At 41.9% G+C, this 12639-nt stretch overlaps 1 protein-coding gene across 4 annotated transcripts; it reads right to left on the bottom strand.

The window, feature by feature from the left end:
• Positions 1–1103: 1103 nt before the first annotated feature.
• Positions 1104–12413, bottom strand: SUV39H2 (suppressor of variegation 3-9 homolog 2). Of its 4 annotated transcripts, XM_030014595.2 has the most exons (8): positions 12311–12413; positions 10943–11088; positions 9275–9946; positions 7343–7489; positions 5626–5755; positions 4153–4268; positions 3419–3458; positions 1104–2123 (listed from the first exon to the last, which is right to left on the bottom strand). In XM_030014595.2, the coding sequence occupies exons 1-6, from the start codon at positions 12327–12329 to the stop codon at positions 4159–4161; spliced, it is 1224 nt and encodes a 407-aa protein (XP_029870455.1). In that variant the 5' UTR covers positions 12330–12413; the 3' UTR covers positions 1104–2123; positions 3419–3458; positions 4153–4158. The 4 variants fall into 4 exon arrangements, with proteins under 4 accessions (XP_029870455.1, XP_029870454.1, XP_029870456.1 ...); XM_030014594.2 differs by having other exon boundaries at positions 1104–3458; XM_030014596.2 differs by lacking the exon at positions 3419–3458.
• Between the last annotated feature and the right edge of the window lie 226 nt (positions 12414–12639).

Raw genomic sequence — 12639 nt, 5'->3', positions numbered from 1 at the left:
TTGCAAACAACTTGTCATCAGTTCGTCTGTGTTTTGCTTTGTTCTGAATTGTTTCTCAGAACGACTTAAAAATAAAATCCTGTGGCACATGGTTCCAAAGCCACCAGCAGTAGGCCTGCCCTGGAGGGTAACTCACAGCAACAGAAGCTAACCTGTTATCCTGGGTTGGCTGTTCTGTTACTCAAGGCTCTTTTACATTACCAAATTTTACTTCCTCTGCAGCATTCTGCCGACTTTGCTGAATTCAGACATGTTTAGATTTCTTTTTTAAATCAGGACAATAGATTCTCCATGCACAGGTGCCATCATAACTAACTCTTTGCCAAAATTCTTAAGCTTCTAAAATGGAAATACAATTCAGGTTTTTGTTAAACTGCAGCACCTACAAAAATGCCTAAACAGCAGAAGTCAGAAGTCATCTAAAAATCCATGAGGTTTCCCATCCATGTGGTCTTAAGTCCCAAAGAATTAAATGGGCTTTTAGTACGACAGGTCTCCCCTCTCAGGTATGTCTTCAGTCTTTCTGCCATCTTTAGCGATATGCGAGTGGTTTGCCAGCATTCTGCTGTTGGGAACGGTGGTGGAAGGGGGAAGAAGAAAAATTGCTATCAATCATCTATGTATGGTTTTAAGGATAGTCAAGTCCATGTATTTCTCTCCTGGGAGCTTCTCCACTACGTTCCTGGGATTTGTTAACGTAATTTCCAAATGTGGTCTATCAACTTTTTTTTTTTTTTGCAAGCCTGAGTGAGAGAAACTGCTGTTGTAACTGCCTCTGTGATTAAAGTCAAACAGAGCAGAATTTCTTCTGTTGGTTTGTTTCCTTAAGTGTACTATACATGTGCTTAAATATACAGGAACTCACTCTGCTTTAGACAATTCAACAGTGTAAATTTATACCAGTTCTTACCAGCCATAAACTGACTAGGAAACACATGACTTCCTCAGGATCGCTCTGCTACAGTCCTGATAGTGCTAGAAAATTTGGGTACAGAACAGGAATTAAGAGATTGCAGTCTTAAAGCAAATTCTACTGCTCCAGCTCCAGCTAATTTTGACAAGCTAAGATTTTTTCTTTTGTTAAGAATGACAACAACAACAGAAAAACTAAATTTAATTTATTTTATCAAAAACTATAGGAAGATAGGAATACTGGAGATCACACATTATGAAAAGAAAATATTCCTGAGCTTACAAACTGCATATTCTAATGTACACAGTCCTAAAACATACATTAGAAATAACCAAAAGATTGACTTAACTTTGAGATTAAATAAATAGACAATAGCTTTTCTTACAGGTGATCGTGCAGCTTTAGTTTTGCTACAAAAAAAAAAAAAAATTAAACCCAACAAAAAAGAACAGCTAGAGGGTAGATCACAGGTTACCAGTCTCTTAAGAAGTGCATATACACAACTGAACTGGTGGCCATGATGATGCTAACGGACCACAAGGCAAAACAAAGGCAGAAGCTAGGCTGGTTTAGCCTCCTTAAGAAACTGAAAATAGCTTTTTCTCTTTTTGCAATTTGGCAATTTTCCCCCGAACTCATAAAAACAGCAAAACGAGTTTTAGAAGTGACACAGTGTCCCATTAAGCTAATTCACTGACTGCAATCCAAATGCACTGTGAATATGTAAATTTAAAATACTGTTCAAGGCTCTAAATTGGAAACTGGATACATGGGTTTGCTTCAAATAAATACAAAATACTGTTACCTCTCAGAACATAAATTAACGGTCCTTTATTTATCACACAAGAGGTAACACACATATCCTTAAAGAACAGCAGTGTTATTGCAGTGCTGGTGGTAACATAAACTGCCTTGGGAAAAAGGCAGACGCTGAACTCAAGTACAACGACTAAGACTTTTATCTTTTAAAATGCATTTACTCGCGATGTTTAAATCAAACTGGGCATGGACATAGATAGACAAAGAGTGTTGAACCAGCCCTGTGTCATCTTGCACAGGAGAGGCCAGAGAAACCGATTTGGTAAGGAATCCATTTCTTGCCGCAGCCACTCTCGCCATCCTGTACCGACAGGGAAGGCTGCAGACTGCAGCGGATTAAGGAGATGGAGACTGCAGATTCCATCCACGTGGAATGCATCGCTGAATCGGGCTACATGCAAGAGAAAGCACTAATGACTCCAAATGATGTAAGATCATCTAGAGTTTGCTAACATTAAAGCTCCACATTTTACTTCAAAACTGTAAATATATATATAAAAAAAAAATCATTAGAGATGTGGCATGATAAAAATTGACTAGATTCAGCATTTATCCAAGTGTGTGGATACAGGTGAGCCAGGTAATGTTAAATACTTTTAAATCTAAGCAAACTTTCTCCTATTCATTAAACAATACAAAGTATCTATTTCAACAGGTATCTCTTTGTATTGTAGATTACAAAACTTAACACAGCACTTTCAGTGGCCCACACTCTTCACCCCAACTGTGAAACTGATTTTGGCTAGTAGCATATAAAATTTCACTTTCTGCCAAAGAGCCAGATCTTCAGTGCAAATGCATCTGTGCTTAATGAACAAACAACCTGTATTATCCTTTGAAACACTCTTCTTGGAGTGCTAGCTATCAACATGAAATTTAAGGCATTTTCTAACAAATTAAGTAAACGGTTATATGCTGGGTACTTGACTTCATTCACCTGAGCCAACAGCTGTGCACCTTATAAAGGTAACTAGCTGACCTATGATACATAGCTAGCATCCATTGATGAAGCATCCATTTATGGAGCAACATTATTCTGCCTGACCCTGTCAACATTTACATGATTTGTAAGCAATATGCAAGTTTTACAAGCTTTTAATCCACGAGAATAAAGCACTTAGATCATCCCTGGAGCACGGACCTCAGCTGTAACTCCACTCATAACCTACCTCAACTGCTCTTCAGTGCTTCTGAAGCCAAGCAAAACTTAGCATACATTATGAATAGATCGAGACAACTTTAAGATGATCAGGAAAAAAAAAAAAGACGACTCAAGCAGCTGAAGAACAATACATTTCTCAGCCTTTACATTCAAGAACATCTTACAAATGTCTACAGCAAATGGGTAAACTCACCCCTAGTCTAACTTCACTGAAGTTAACATTTTTGCAACAAGAAAAAACAGGCCTAGTATCTTAAAAGTCTGTCACTAGATAAAAAAAGTCACAGTATGTAACAACTTAAAACCAGTTGTGAATACAAATCAATTCCCAAGGTATTTTTGCACCTAACAGATAACTGAGCGTATCTCCGTAATGCATCAGCTTTGTTAGACAATGGGCTGCTCTCCCTATTCTTTTGTTATCTATTTCCAAACTGTAGCCAGTAATTTGTTTCAGCAATGACTGCCAAATTTCTGCAATGAGAACAAACAGCGTATGTTACTACCAATAATCCAGTATTTACAAATTCTCTGTAGAACTGCAGACCTCCTGTAGCATCCTAACTAAAAATCAGAACATAACAATTGAAAACACTTCTATATGTAAAACTTCTAAATAATGTAACATCAGCTAAAAACATTCCGAGACCTTGATCTTACATCTGGAATCTGCTAAAACCAATTACTTTACTTGCATGGAGTTAATGGACATTTTACAACTTGCATTCCTGTGAACCTTCATTTAGACACAGTCTGATGGTTGTCCTTAATCCTTCACCCTGGTGCCATAAATGTTATTGCTAATCTCGCAAAGCTTTTCTTTATACAACAAAAAGCAAAAGAACTGTCAGCTATGACTTAGGATTCAAATCAAATGCCTCCAGACTTTTCAAGGTACAGAAGATACTCAACATCACTTCATCCCACTGAAATCAGCTCCTAAAAGGCATATGGCTGTAAGCTCACACTGGAATATTCAAATCAAGGTACATTTTAAAGAGTGTTCTTAGCATACATTTCACTGCTTCGTAAATAACAGTTCTAGAAAAATCAATTTTTAGTCCCCGTTATCAGTTCTGTATTTGCCTGAAACACTACATCTCTTTCTTTGGCCAATGCCATTTCAATTACAAACGTAATGCCTTGTTTTCACGGTACTTATTTACATTAGATGCAAGAATACTTGAATATATGTGTGAAAGAAGAGTCTTCTTAAAACACATTTAAAAGAGAACAAAATATTTGTGACTTTGGATACCCGAACTCAGTTGAGATAACCTCTGCAACACACAGCTCCACATTTACAGACAGTTCTGATCCTCTTTCTGGATGGGCTAAGACCATCAGCAGAGTCTGAAGTCAGATCTATTGAACCTGTGACACAGATAAAAACAAATAAGGGAAGTTTTAAAAGACAGACTGAAACTGTGCTAGGTATTCAAATGGCTTCAAAAAGCCTTCTACCACCCCAGTTCTTGAAAGAATTGCATGTGAAGCTATACTCAAATTCTGCTGACACCCACATTGGAAGTACTTGCACAACACCTAGCATACATATCAGAACCCAAAGCTCAACAAACTCGAGCCTTCTACCCTCAGGTCTGTATCCATACTGATCAGCTGAGAATCCAGCCTGCCTTGAATGTCAGTGTCACAGATACCACAAAGAAAAAAGAGGAGTTTTAAGGATTCAAGAAAGATCAGCTTGTCAGAGAGCTTCTACAAGAATGAGGTACAGCTCTGGAGTGTAGAGGTGCTTCTCTGAAAACAAAATAGCAGGGCAAAAAACACATTGCTGTTGTGAATAAATGGTTTGCATGCAAAGTTTGACACACACAACACCCCTGCCAGCAAACCTCAAGAATTTTTTCTTGTATGGGAAAAAAAGGAAGTCACAGACTGGTTTGGGTTGGAAGGGAGCTTTAAAGACCATCTTGTCCAACCCCCCGCAGTAGGCAGGGACATCTTTCACTAGATCAGTTTGCTCAAAGCCCTGTCCAACCTGACCTTGAACACTGAATGGAAAATCAATTATCAAAGAATTATCAAACAGCCCAAGTGGGAAGGGACCTCAAAGATCATCTAGTACAACCTTTTGTGGCAAAGGGAGCCTAGATGAGATTATCTAGCACCCTGTCCAATTGCACCTTGAAAACCTCCAGTGACAGGAACTCCACCACATTCCTGGAGAGGTTGTTCCAGTGAATGATGGTTCTCACTGTAAAAAACTTTGGACCATCCCTCTTCCATCCTAAACATCTACACCACAGGACCTACACCCACAACTGAGGCCTACAGACACCAGAATCCAAAGACAAACCTATGGTGCCTTAGACCACTCAGCTGTTACAACTGTCTTTTATGACTAGCAGATTACTTAAAAAGTAGTTTACCTGAAATACCATATAAATGCCTTTGAATAAAGGAAAGATTTTGTAAATTCTTTTGAGCATTCTTGTGACAAGTCTTCAAAGTAATTTGCCTTGCCAGATGTTCCAACCACAACCCCTTGCTGTGAGCTAGGAGCACTGAACGAGGTAATGCACTAGAGGCGCACGCAAAAGCTTCTGTGTGCGCTTGACTGCACTACACGTCAATGAGCGACATCTGTTCTAGAATCCAGAGCTGTGTCAGGGAGATGCAGTGCCTGAAACGCTAAATTCAGTCAGGCTGCAACAGAATCCACCAGTGCCCCAAACCCCCTGCAAGAACAGTGTTAAAATCTGCAGACCTTTCATCTGATAGTCAAAGGTTAGCTCTTCTCCAGCCTTGATGGTTCGTGTAGAAAACAGTGCTATTCGAGGAAGACGCAAGTCGAGGTTATCAATAAACACATTGAAGACTTGAAGATTTGGATCACACTGTAAGGCAAAAATTAACATAGTTTCTGTTAAGAAAAGCACAAAGTAAGTTTCACTGAAGTGTTTAAGTAAACCTAGGTCACAGGAAAGGAAGAACTGATTCTTCTCTCCATGAAAGAAGTCTGAAATTGATTTCAGAAGATAACTTAACAAATTACATTCTTGAAATAGAGTTAAAGGAGAACATTCATAGCTTGGAGTCGAGTCCTTTCAAGAAGGCAACCTTTGCACAGTATGTAGATTACACTAATATGCAACAGCCTATTAAAAAAAAAAAAGGTACCTTCAAAAGATAAACTACAAAAAAGATGACAAACAAAGCAATTAAAGATACATTCTGAGATTAGTATTTACCTACAAAACCCACAAAAAGAATTAAAGTTGAAAGAAAACAAAAAACAACCTAGCATTTCAAGCCACATACACTCACTATTTTGTATTTGAGTTTAAGCATTGCCTCCAGGCCAGAAATACTATTTTCATACTATGAATAAATTTCTATTTTCAATAGCTAACCTGCCTGGCTTTTGAATTATCTGCTGTGGGCTGGGTGGCAGGAGTAGCGTCAAGGACACTAAGCAGGAACTAGAAACCACTTTATCATTTTTTTCTGAATTAAGTGTCAGAAGTCAGTAGACACTGAGGCAGTTTGTTAAATTCTGCATGCTTTTATGCTCTTTAACAGTAAAATATATCCCATGTTAAAGAATCAGAAGTGAAGTCAGACATTTAACTTTACACAGAAAAGTGAAAATACTTCACTCCCATTTCTGAAAGTGAAGAGCAATTGGCTGTATCTAAAACTCTTCGTCCTTCTCCCTGGCAAGCCCACATGAAATACAAATGTCATCAGCTCAGAAGTCTGAAGACATGAATTTACTGTATTTGTAGAACAGACTACATACCTCACAAACATTACATCAGTAAGAAATTATAATTTTTAGTTCAGGAATCCTTACAAATGCACTTCAGCCTTCTTGCTTTAGGTACTCAGTTGAACAGGAAATAAAACACTACAAAAATTTTCTGTTTAAAATTTACTTTTGGGTTCTCTGGCAAGTATAGATTTAGGAGGGAAAAAGGTATCTACAGGGGAGAAATGTCAAAGAAAGCATAGGAATTTTCATTTTTTCCTCTACCAGTCGTTGAGGGTTGAAATTCAGCATAACCCTCCATCCTGCCCTGCTACAAAATAACACATCAATTCCTATAGTCTTTGACTCTTCACTAATTTTATTAAGTACTTCTCATGTGTTATGTCTTTTAGTTACTTGGAAAAAACCACACCCAAACGAACCCTATTTTGGTTGGCTAGAACCAGCAGATTCACCGACAACCCCAGTCCTACCAGATGCCCACTTCAGGCAGCATCTCATTCCCAGGTTTTTGTAGGTAGTACTGCTCTGAGTAAGGCTAAGTACTCCATTTATTTATTATGTCATTTAACTGACTGGACTGTGCTGGCATGAAACAAACTACTCCAGAAAAACTGTGATTATGGTAAGAAAATGTTAACAGTAGGAGAAGATATTTCTGGCACAATTAGGATAATTCTCCAGATTCTTAGCATACAAAACAAGCTCTTACGCTGTGATTCACAAAGTGGGATACATTTCCATATCGAGCTGCATCTACTGTAAATTCATCTGAATCATAGTCCAAATCAAACAAGTATGTATTTCCCTGGTTGTCATAGAGCTGGCCTCGTCTCTCTGCTTCCTCACTTGTAATCACCTAAAAAAAGAGAAAAAAGAAACCTGCATCATATTATTAACTGTTACTAAATTAAAACAAAAATCAGAATCAAGTTAGGAAAAAAGCTTTACTTAGTAAAAACTACCACATTTGCTTTTTGATGTTGAAATAGCATTCCATCTCTAATGAATAAAGAATACATACATACAGCTAAACTAATTAGTGAGTGACTGAGGCTTCTCTGGATGTAATTTGTCTACAGCTGATGCACAGCACTACCTTGTTTCAGGAAAAAAAAAAAATCAGCACCTTCTATTAAGAATTTTGCTGATGACAGATACGATCAACAGTTTCTACTTGAAGTTTCTATACACGGATTTTTTTCATTAGACCCAGAAAGCCTTGTCTACTTCCCGTAAAATAAAGTTTCAACTTTCTCCTTTTGCACAAAGATCAACAGGTATCAGTCTTTACAACCCAGTCACATTTACAGTCCAGCATTCATCTCCTCCCTCCCTAGAAGCATCTCTTCCTGCCTGCTATTTTTGACTGCAATGAAAGATCCTATTCATGACAACTTAGACAGACAAATCACTTCACAAAGCTGAATCTATGCAATTAGGCTAGCAAAAGGTAGAAATCCAGAAACTCCACCACAGGAAGAGAAGTACAGTCACTTTTGACAGAAGCAACAGCTTAAGCAACTTCATCTGCAGCCTGTTACGTTAAATGTATTCTCTTGTGCAGACCCAGCAAAGAAATCACAGTTTGGCAGCAAGACAGATATGAAATGTGGTGGTACTGGACAAAAACCCCTCTAAAATCTCTCTGATGGATCAGATTTAGGAACTTACTCAGTAGTAAGAGAATAAGCAGATTCAGGTGAAAGGGTAAATACACACTCTTTCCTTTAAGCAACAAAATTACATAACGGTCTTTCTGCATTAACCCCTCAACAGAGATATTCTGAATGACTGACCTCTTGTACATTCACAAGAAAGGTATAAACATAGGAAGTCAGAATATTTGGGGCAGGAAGCATGGAGGAAATACAATTAAGACCACAAGCATTTGTACGAAGGGACAGAAGGAATTATTCTGAGTCAACTTAGTAGCAAGGCAGATTTGCAGCAGAAATACAACAGACTGGCTCAGAGAGGCTGCCAGGAGCTACTGACATAACAAGCCCTGAAACAGAGCGGGGGTTGAACCAGATGAACACAGGGCAACAAAAAATCTCAAAGAGTAACTCAAGGTCTGTATTTTATAACATGTAAGTTCTGTTTGAAATAGTATGAAATTGAGTAAACAGATAATGTCCATACTACAAATCTTATTCTTGCTGTTAATCAAAAGTAGTAAGTACGTTCGGAAATACTACCTTAAAAGTTCAGACAAAACAGAAAAGGGACTGACAGACTGGGTGGGGAGTTTGGCAACAAGTGTGCCTGGGGAACAACAAAAACTACAATAATAACGATGACCAGGGAAGAATGAAAAATATGACTGCCATGAAAGAAAAGAAGGACTTGCCTTTAGAAATACTGTTAGGGCACGTATCTAAAATAATTCTTTAGCGACACACGGGACAAGTATTCTCTTTATACTCAACCTTTTACAATTGTTCTGGAATGGAGGAACATTCTGGACAATATAATTTTGCTGTCACCTTGAATGTCTACTTACTGTATTTCTCTACTCAAAAGCAGACATCCATTATATAGTAGAAGTCAGGAACTGTTAAAACTGAGAGAAAGCTCATCAAGACTTCCTCCAACATTTCCTTTACTGTAAATAATTCACCTATATGAGATAAATACATACCTCTCCGACATACTCCATCACAAAACTGTTGGTTTTAATTGTCTGGAGGGTTTTCACTCCCCAACCACGGCCATTGTTAGTTCTGAAGATGCAAAGAGAATACGGTGTACCTTTCTGTACTATCCTATTAGGGCAGTCAGGCCCACACCTACAAAATGAATTGCATTCATAGATGGGCAAGCCGGGCTGGATTTTCAACTTCTTTTGTTTATTGTAAGCCAAAATAAATCCAGCCTCCTTTGGACAGCACTTCTCAGCAGGGCAGTCAGTGCATTCACAGCCAGTCGTTATTCCGTTTATTACATTTATTCCCGGAGCAGGTTTATACTCGTTAATGTAGTAGAAGTCTAAAGGAGGGCCTTCGAGATCCACAGTGTTTTCTACCAGAATCATTGCTTTATGATTCTTTTTCCTGTTGAGTTCTTCTTTCCATCTCTGCAGAGCTATTCTTTGCTTAGCCTTCTTTACAATGTAATCTGCAACCGCAGGTTTCAAAGCTTTAACATGGTTTCTCACTTTCAGTGCTTTGCCTTCTCTCACCCGAGACAAGTATTCATTCTTGTCACTAAGAAAGTTTTGAAGAAGTAATGGGCATTTCAGATTTTTCTGAGGTTCCCAAGTATTTGAAGATTCTGGCCATCCTTTCCATTTCACAAGATAGTATTCTGTGCCCTTGAAATACAGAAACAGATACAGATTTAGCCATATTTCATTTTTCTGAAATCCAGCATCCCAGAGTACACAGACAAACACAAGAGCCCTGGAGTTAAGAAACGGCATACAGTGCAGAAGGTCTTGATGTCCCCATAACAATTAGAACTGGGGAGAAAGAGAAAAATCAAGTTTTCTGTTTGCAAGTTAACTTACAGCACAATTTTGGATACTTTACATATCATGTCTAGGGGCAAAGAAATAAACAGCTGGGATGAACTCTGATTGCTAACAGTACACCTGGAGGAGGCTAGTTTGTTAAGGCAGTTACATAAGTTATGCTAACTAGTTGCATGACTCTCGTATGCACAAGCAGAATGTAGTCGAATCGCATACAGAACAAAAAAATAATTCTAAACTTAGTGAACAAAAATCTCTAAAAACCACTATTTGTCATATCAACCATCCTCCGAAGAGAGTAATCCATTCAAAACACGTAATATTGTATTTATAATCAAGAAGCATACATTTTGTACTTATTTTAAAAAGGCCAAATGACTGTAACAAGGCCAAATCCTGAGACTGAATTTCACTGGCACGATCAAGCCGAGGAATCCAGTTGCAGCACATGGCCCTAACTCTTCATCAAACAGACTACAACAGTCAACAGAGAAATATAGACTGTTTGTTACCTGCAAATAAAGGAGAAGCATCATAATACATACCACGCTAAAACCTAAACGCATCAGCTTTTGCTTAACTTCTAGATACGCAAAGGCGAAACATTTCATATTCTAACATCTCTGTAATTTCAGAAAAAGACCTTCCTTCAAAATACTGAAAGCAGTTGTTATACCGCTTTCTGTTTACAGTTCAAAGTTTAGAAGATATTTCATTCGATGTCAGCAAGAGCTTTGTCCTCACAGCCTGCTGCTTTATATTATGAGCAAAACTACCTTTGGCTCACTTCCAAATTTCAGCTGAAAGAGTGATCAAATTGGTCTGTGTTTCTCTTACCTCTTCTACCTTGTAGTCACACAAATATTCCACCTCATAACTCTTTAGATTCCTGTTGGTGATTCCAATGGATTTACATCTGAGATTTTCCTTCCTACATAATTCTTGAAGGGTCTCAAGTGAAGCTAGACATGGCACATACCAAGCTACAATAAGAAAATTGGTAAAGAATCCTATTTAATGTCTCGGCTAAATTGAAATCATTACGCCTTATCCCAGAGTCCCCACATTACCAATTGTGATAGCAGTCCACGAGCCTCTTGTACCGCTACAGAGTCTCACAGAGTCAAACTCAACCCTTCTCTAACGGGTAAAGGGAAACACGTCGATGATTCCCTCCCTGCGACTTTATTCTGTAGAGTACGCACGTTTATAGAGAACAACCAATATTCTGGAGGGCAGAGACTTCCACGGGTGAAGGCTGCACTAAGAGCCGAGTAATTTTCCTACCATTACAGCATCCCACAACCGAACTACGGCGACAAGGAAACCTCCCTTCTTTAATAAGACCGCCAAGTATCTGTAGTTAGTCAAGTGGAATCGAGCACTTGCGATGCAACCATGGTGACTGGACGAGGAAAGAAAGATCCACTGCGCTCTTCCAGAAGGATCGCGGGTCCCTTGTCAGCCGGGCGGGTTTAAAGGGACGCGACGCTCCGCGGAGCGGCACGGCGAGAGTGCCAGCTGCCCCCCCGAGCCGGGCAAACGCCGCCGGGGTGGGATGATGAACTTCGGAGCGGAGGCCGCGCCTCGGCGGGACGGCCAGGGCCCTGGCCCCGCGTCCCGCTCCCCTCGGCGCCAGCCGGGGCACCCACCGCCGGCCGCCCCCGCCTCAGCGCCCGCCGGCAGCGCCCAGGAACACCCCCCACCCCGCTCCCCGGCCGGGAAGGGGCCGCCCCGGCAGGAGTTCACCGCCGGGGCGCACCGCCGCGACATGGGGGAAGGCGGGGAGGGGAGGGCGGTCGCCTTTCCCGCGGCCGCTCCGGGGCCCCCAGCGCCTCTTCCTACCCGCTCCCCGCCACCTCCATATTTACCTCAGGCGCCTCACCGCCACCCCCCCCCCCCCCCCCCCCACCTCCAGCCTCCCCCGAGCAGCAGGCAGACCCCCCCCAAGGCAGCGGGCAGGGTCCCCAGCCCTCCCCCGCCGAGGCCGGGTGGCTGAGAGCGGGGCGGCGGCAGCAACGGCCCGAGCGGAGCCGGGTGAGGGGGACCGGCAGCGGCTCCCCCACCGCCCAGAGCGAACGAGAGGCCTCCCTCCACTCCCTCCCTCCCTCCCTCCGGGCCCACCCAGCGCAAGGAGAAGGGAGGGAAAGCCCGAGCGAGGCGCCCCGTCCCCGTCCCCAGCCCGAGCCGCCGCCGCTACCTCACCTCCTCGCCAGCCCTCCATCTTGGGACGGGGCGTGTGTGTGAGGGGAGGGGGGGGTGTCCCGCGCTCGGGGCCGCAGGCGCCAGGCGCGGGTCGAGGCCCGCGCGGCTCCGCCCCCCTCCGGAAGGGGGCGGGGGGGGGTAGAGCGCGCGGCGCCGGCGCGCACGCGACGGGCTGTGGCGGGAGCGGCGGCGGGATGGCGGCCCGGCCCGGCCTCTCCTCGGTTGCGTTTCTGAGGGCTGAGGGACTCCTCCGCCCCCGCGGAACCGGACCTCGCGTTCTCCGGGACCGCGGAGGAGCTCTCACGCAGGGACCGGCGAACTCCTGTTTT

The sequence above is a fragment of the Aquila chrysaetos genome, chromosome 5 (assembly GCF_900496995.4).
Source record: "Aquila chrysaetos chrysaetos chromosome 5, bAquChr1.4, whole genome shotgun sequence".
In the NCBI taxonomy this organism is placed as follows: domain Eukaryota; kingdom Metazoa; phylum Chordata; class Aves; order Accipitriformes; family Accipitridae; genus Aquila; species Aquila chrysaetos.
The sequence above is the reverse complement of the archived record's forward strand: the minus strand, read 5'-3'. Positions and strand labels throughout refer to the sequence as shown.

Bases quoted from the DNA above. Each gene is read 5' to 3' on its own strand.
- SUV39H2 (XM_030014593.2), bottom strand. The intron at 9,947-10,942 runs GTAAGAGAAACA...CTGTATTTCAAG, and splicing joins GTGACTACAAGGTAGAAGAG to GGCACAGAATACTATCTTGT. The intron at 4,269-5,625 runs GTCTGCAGATTT...TCTGTGTCACAG, and splicing joins CTTTGACTATCAGATGAAAG to GTTCAATAGATCTGACTTCA.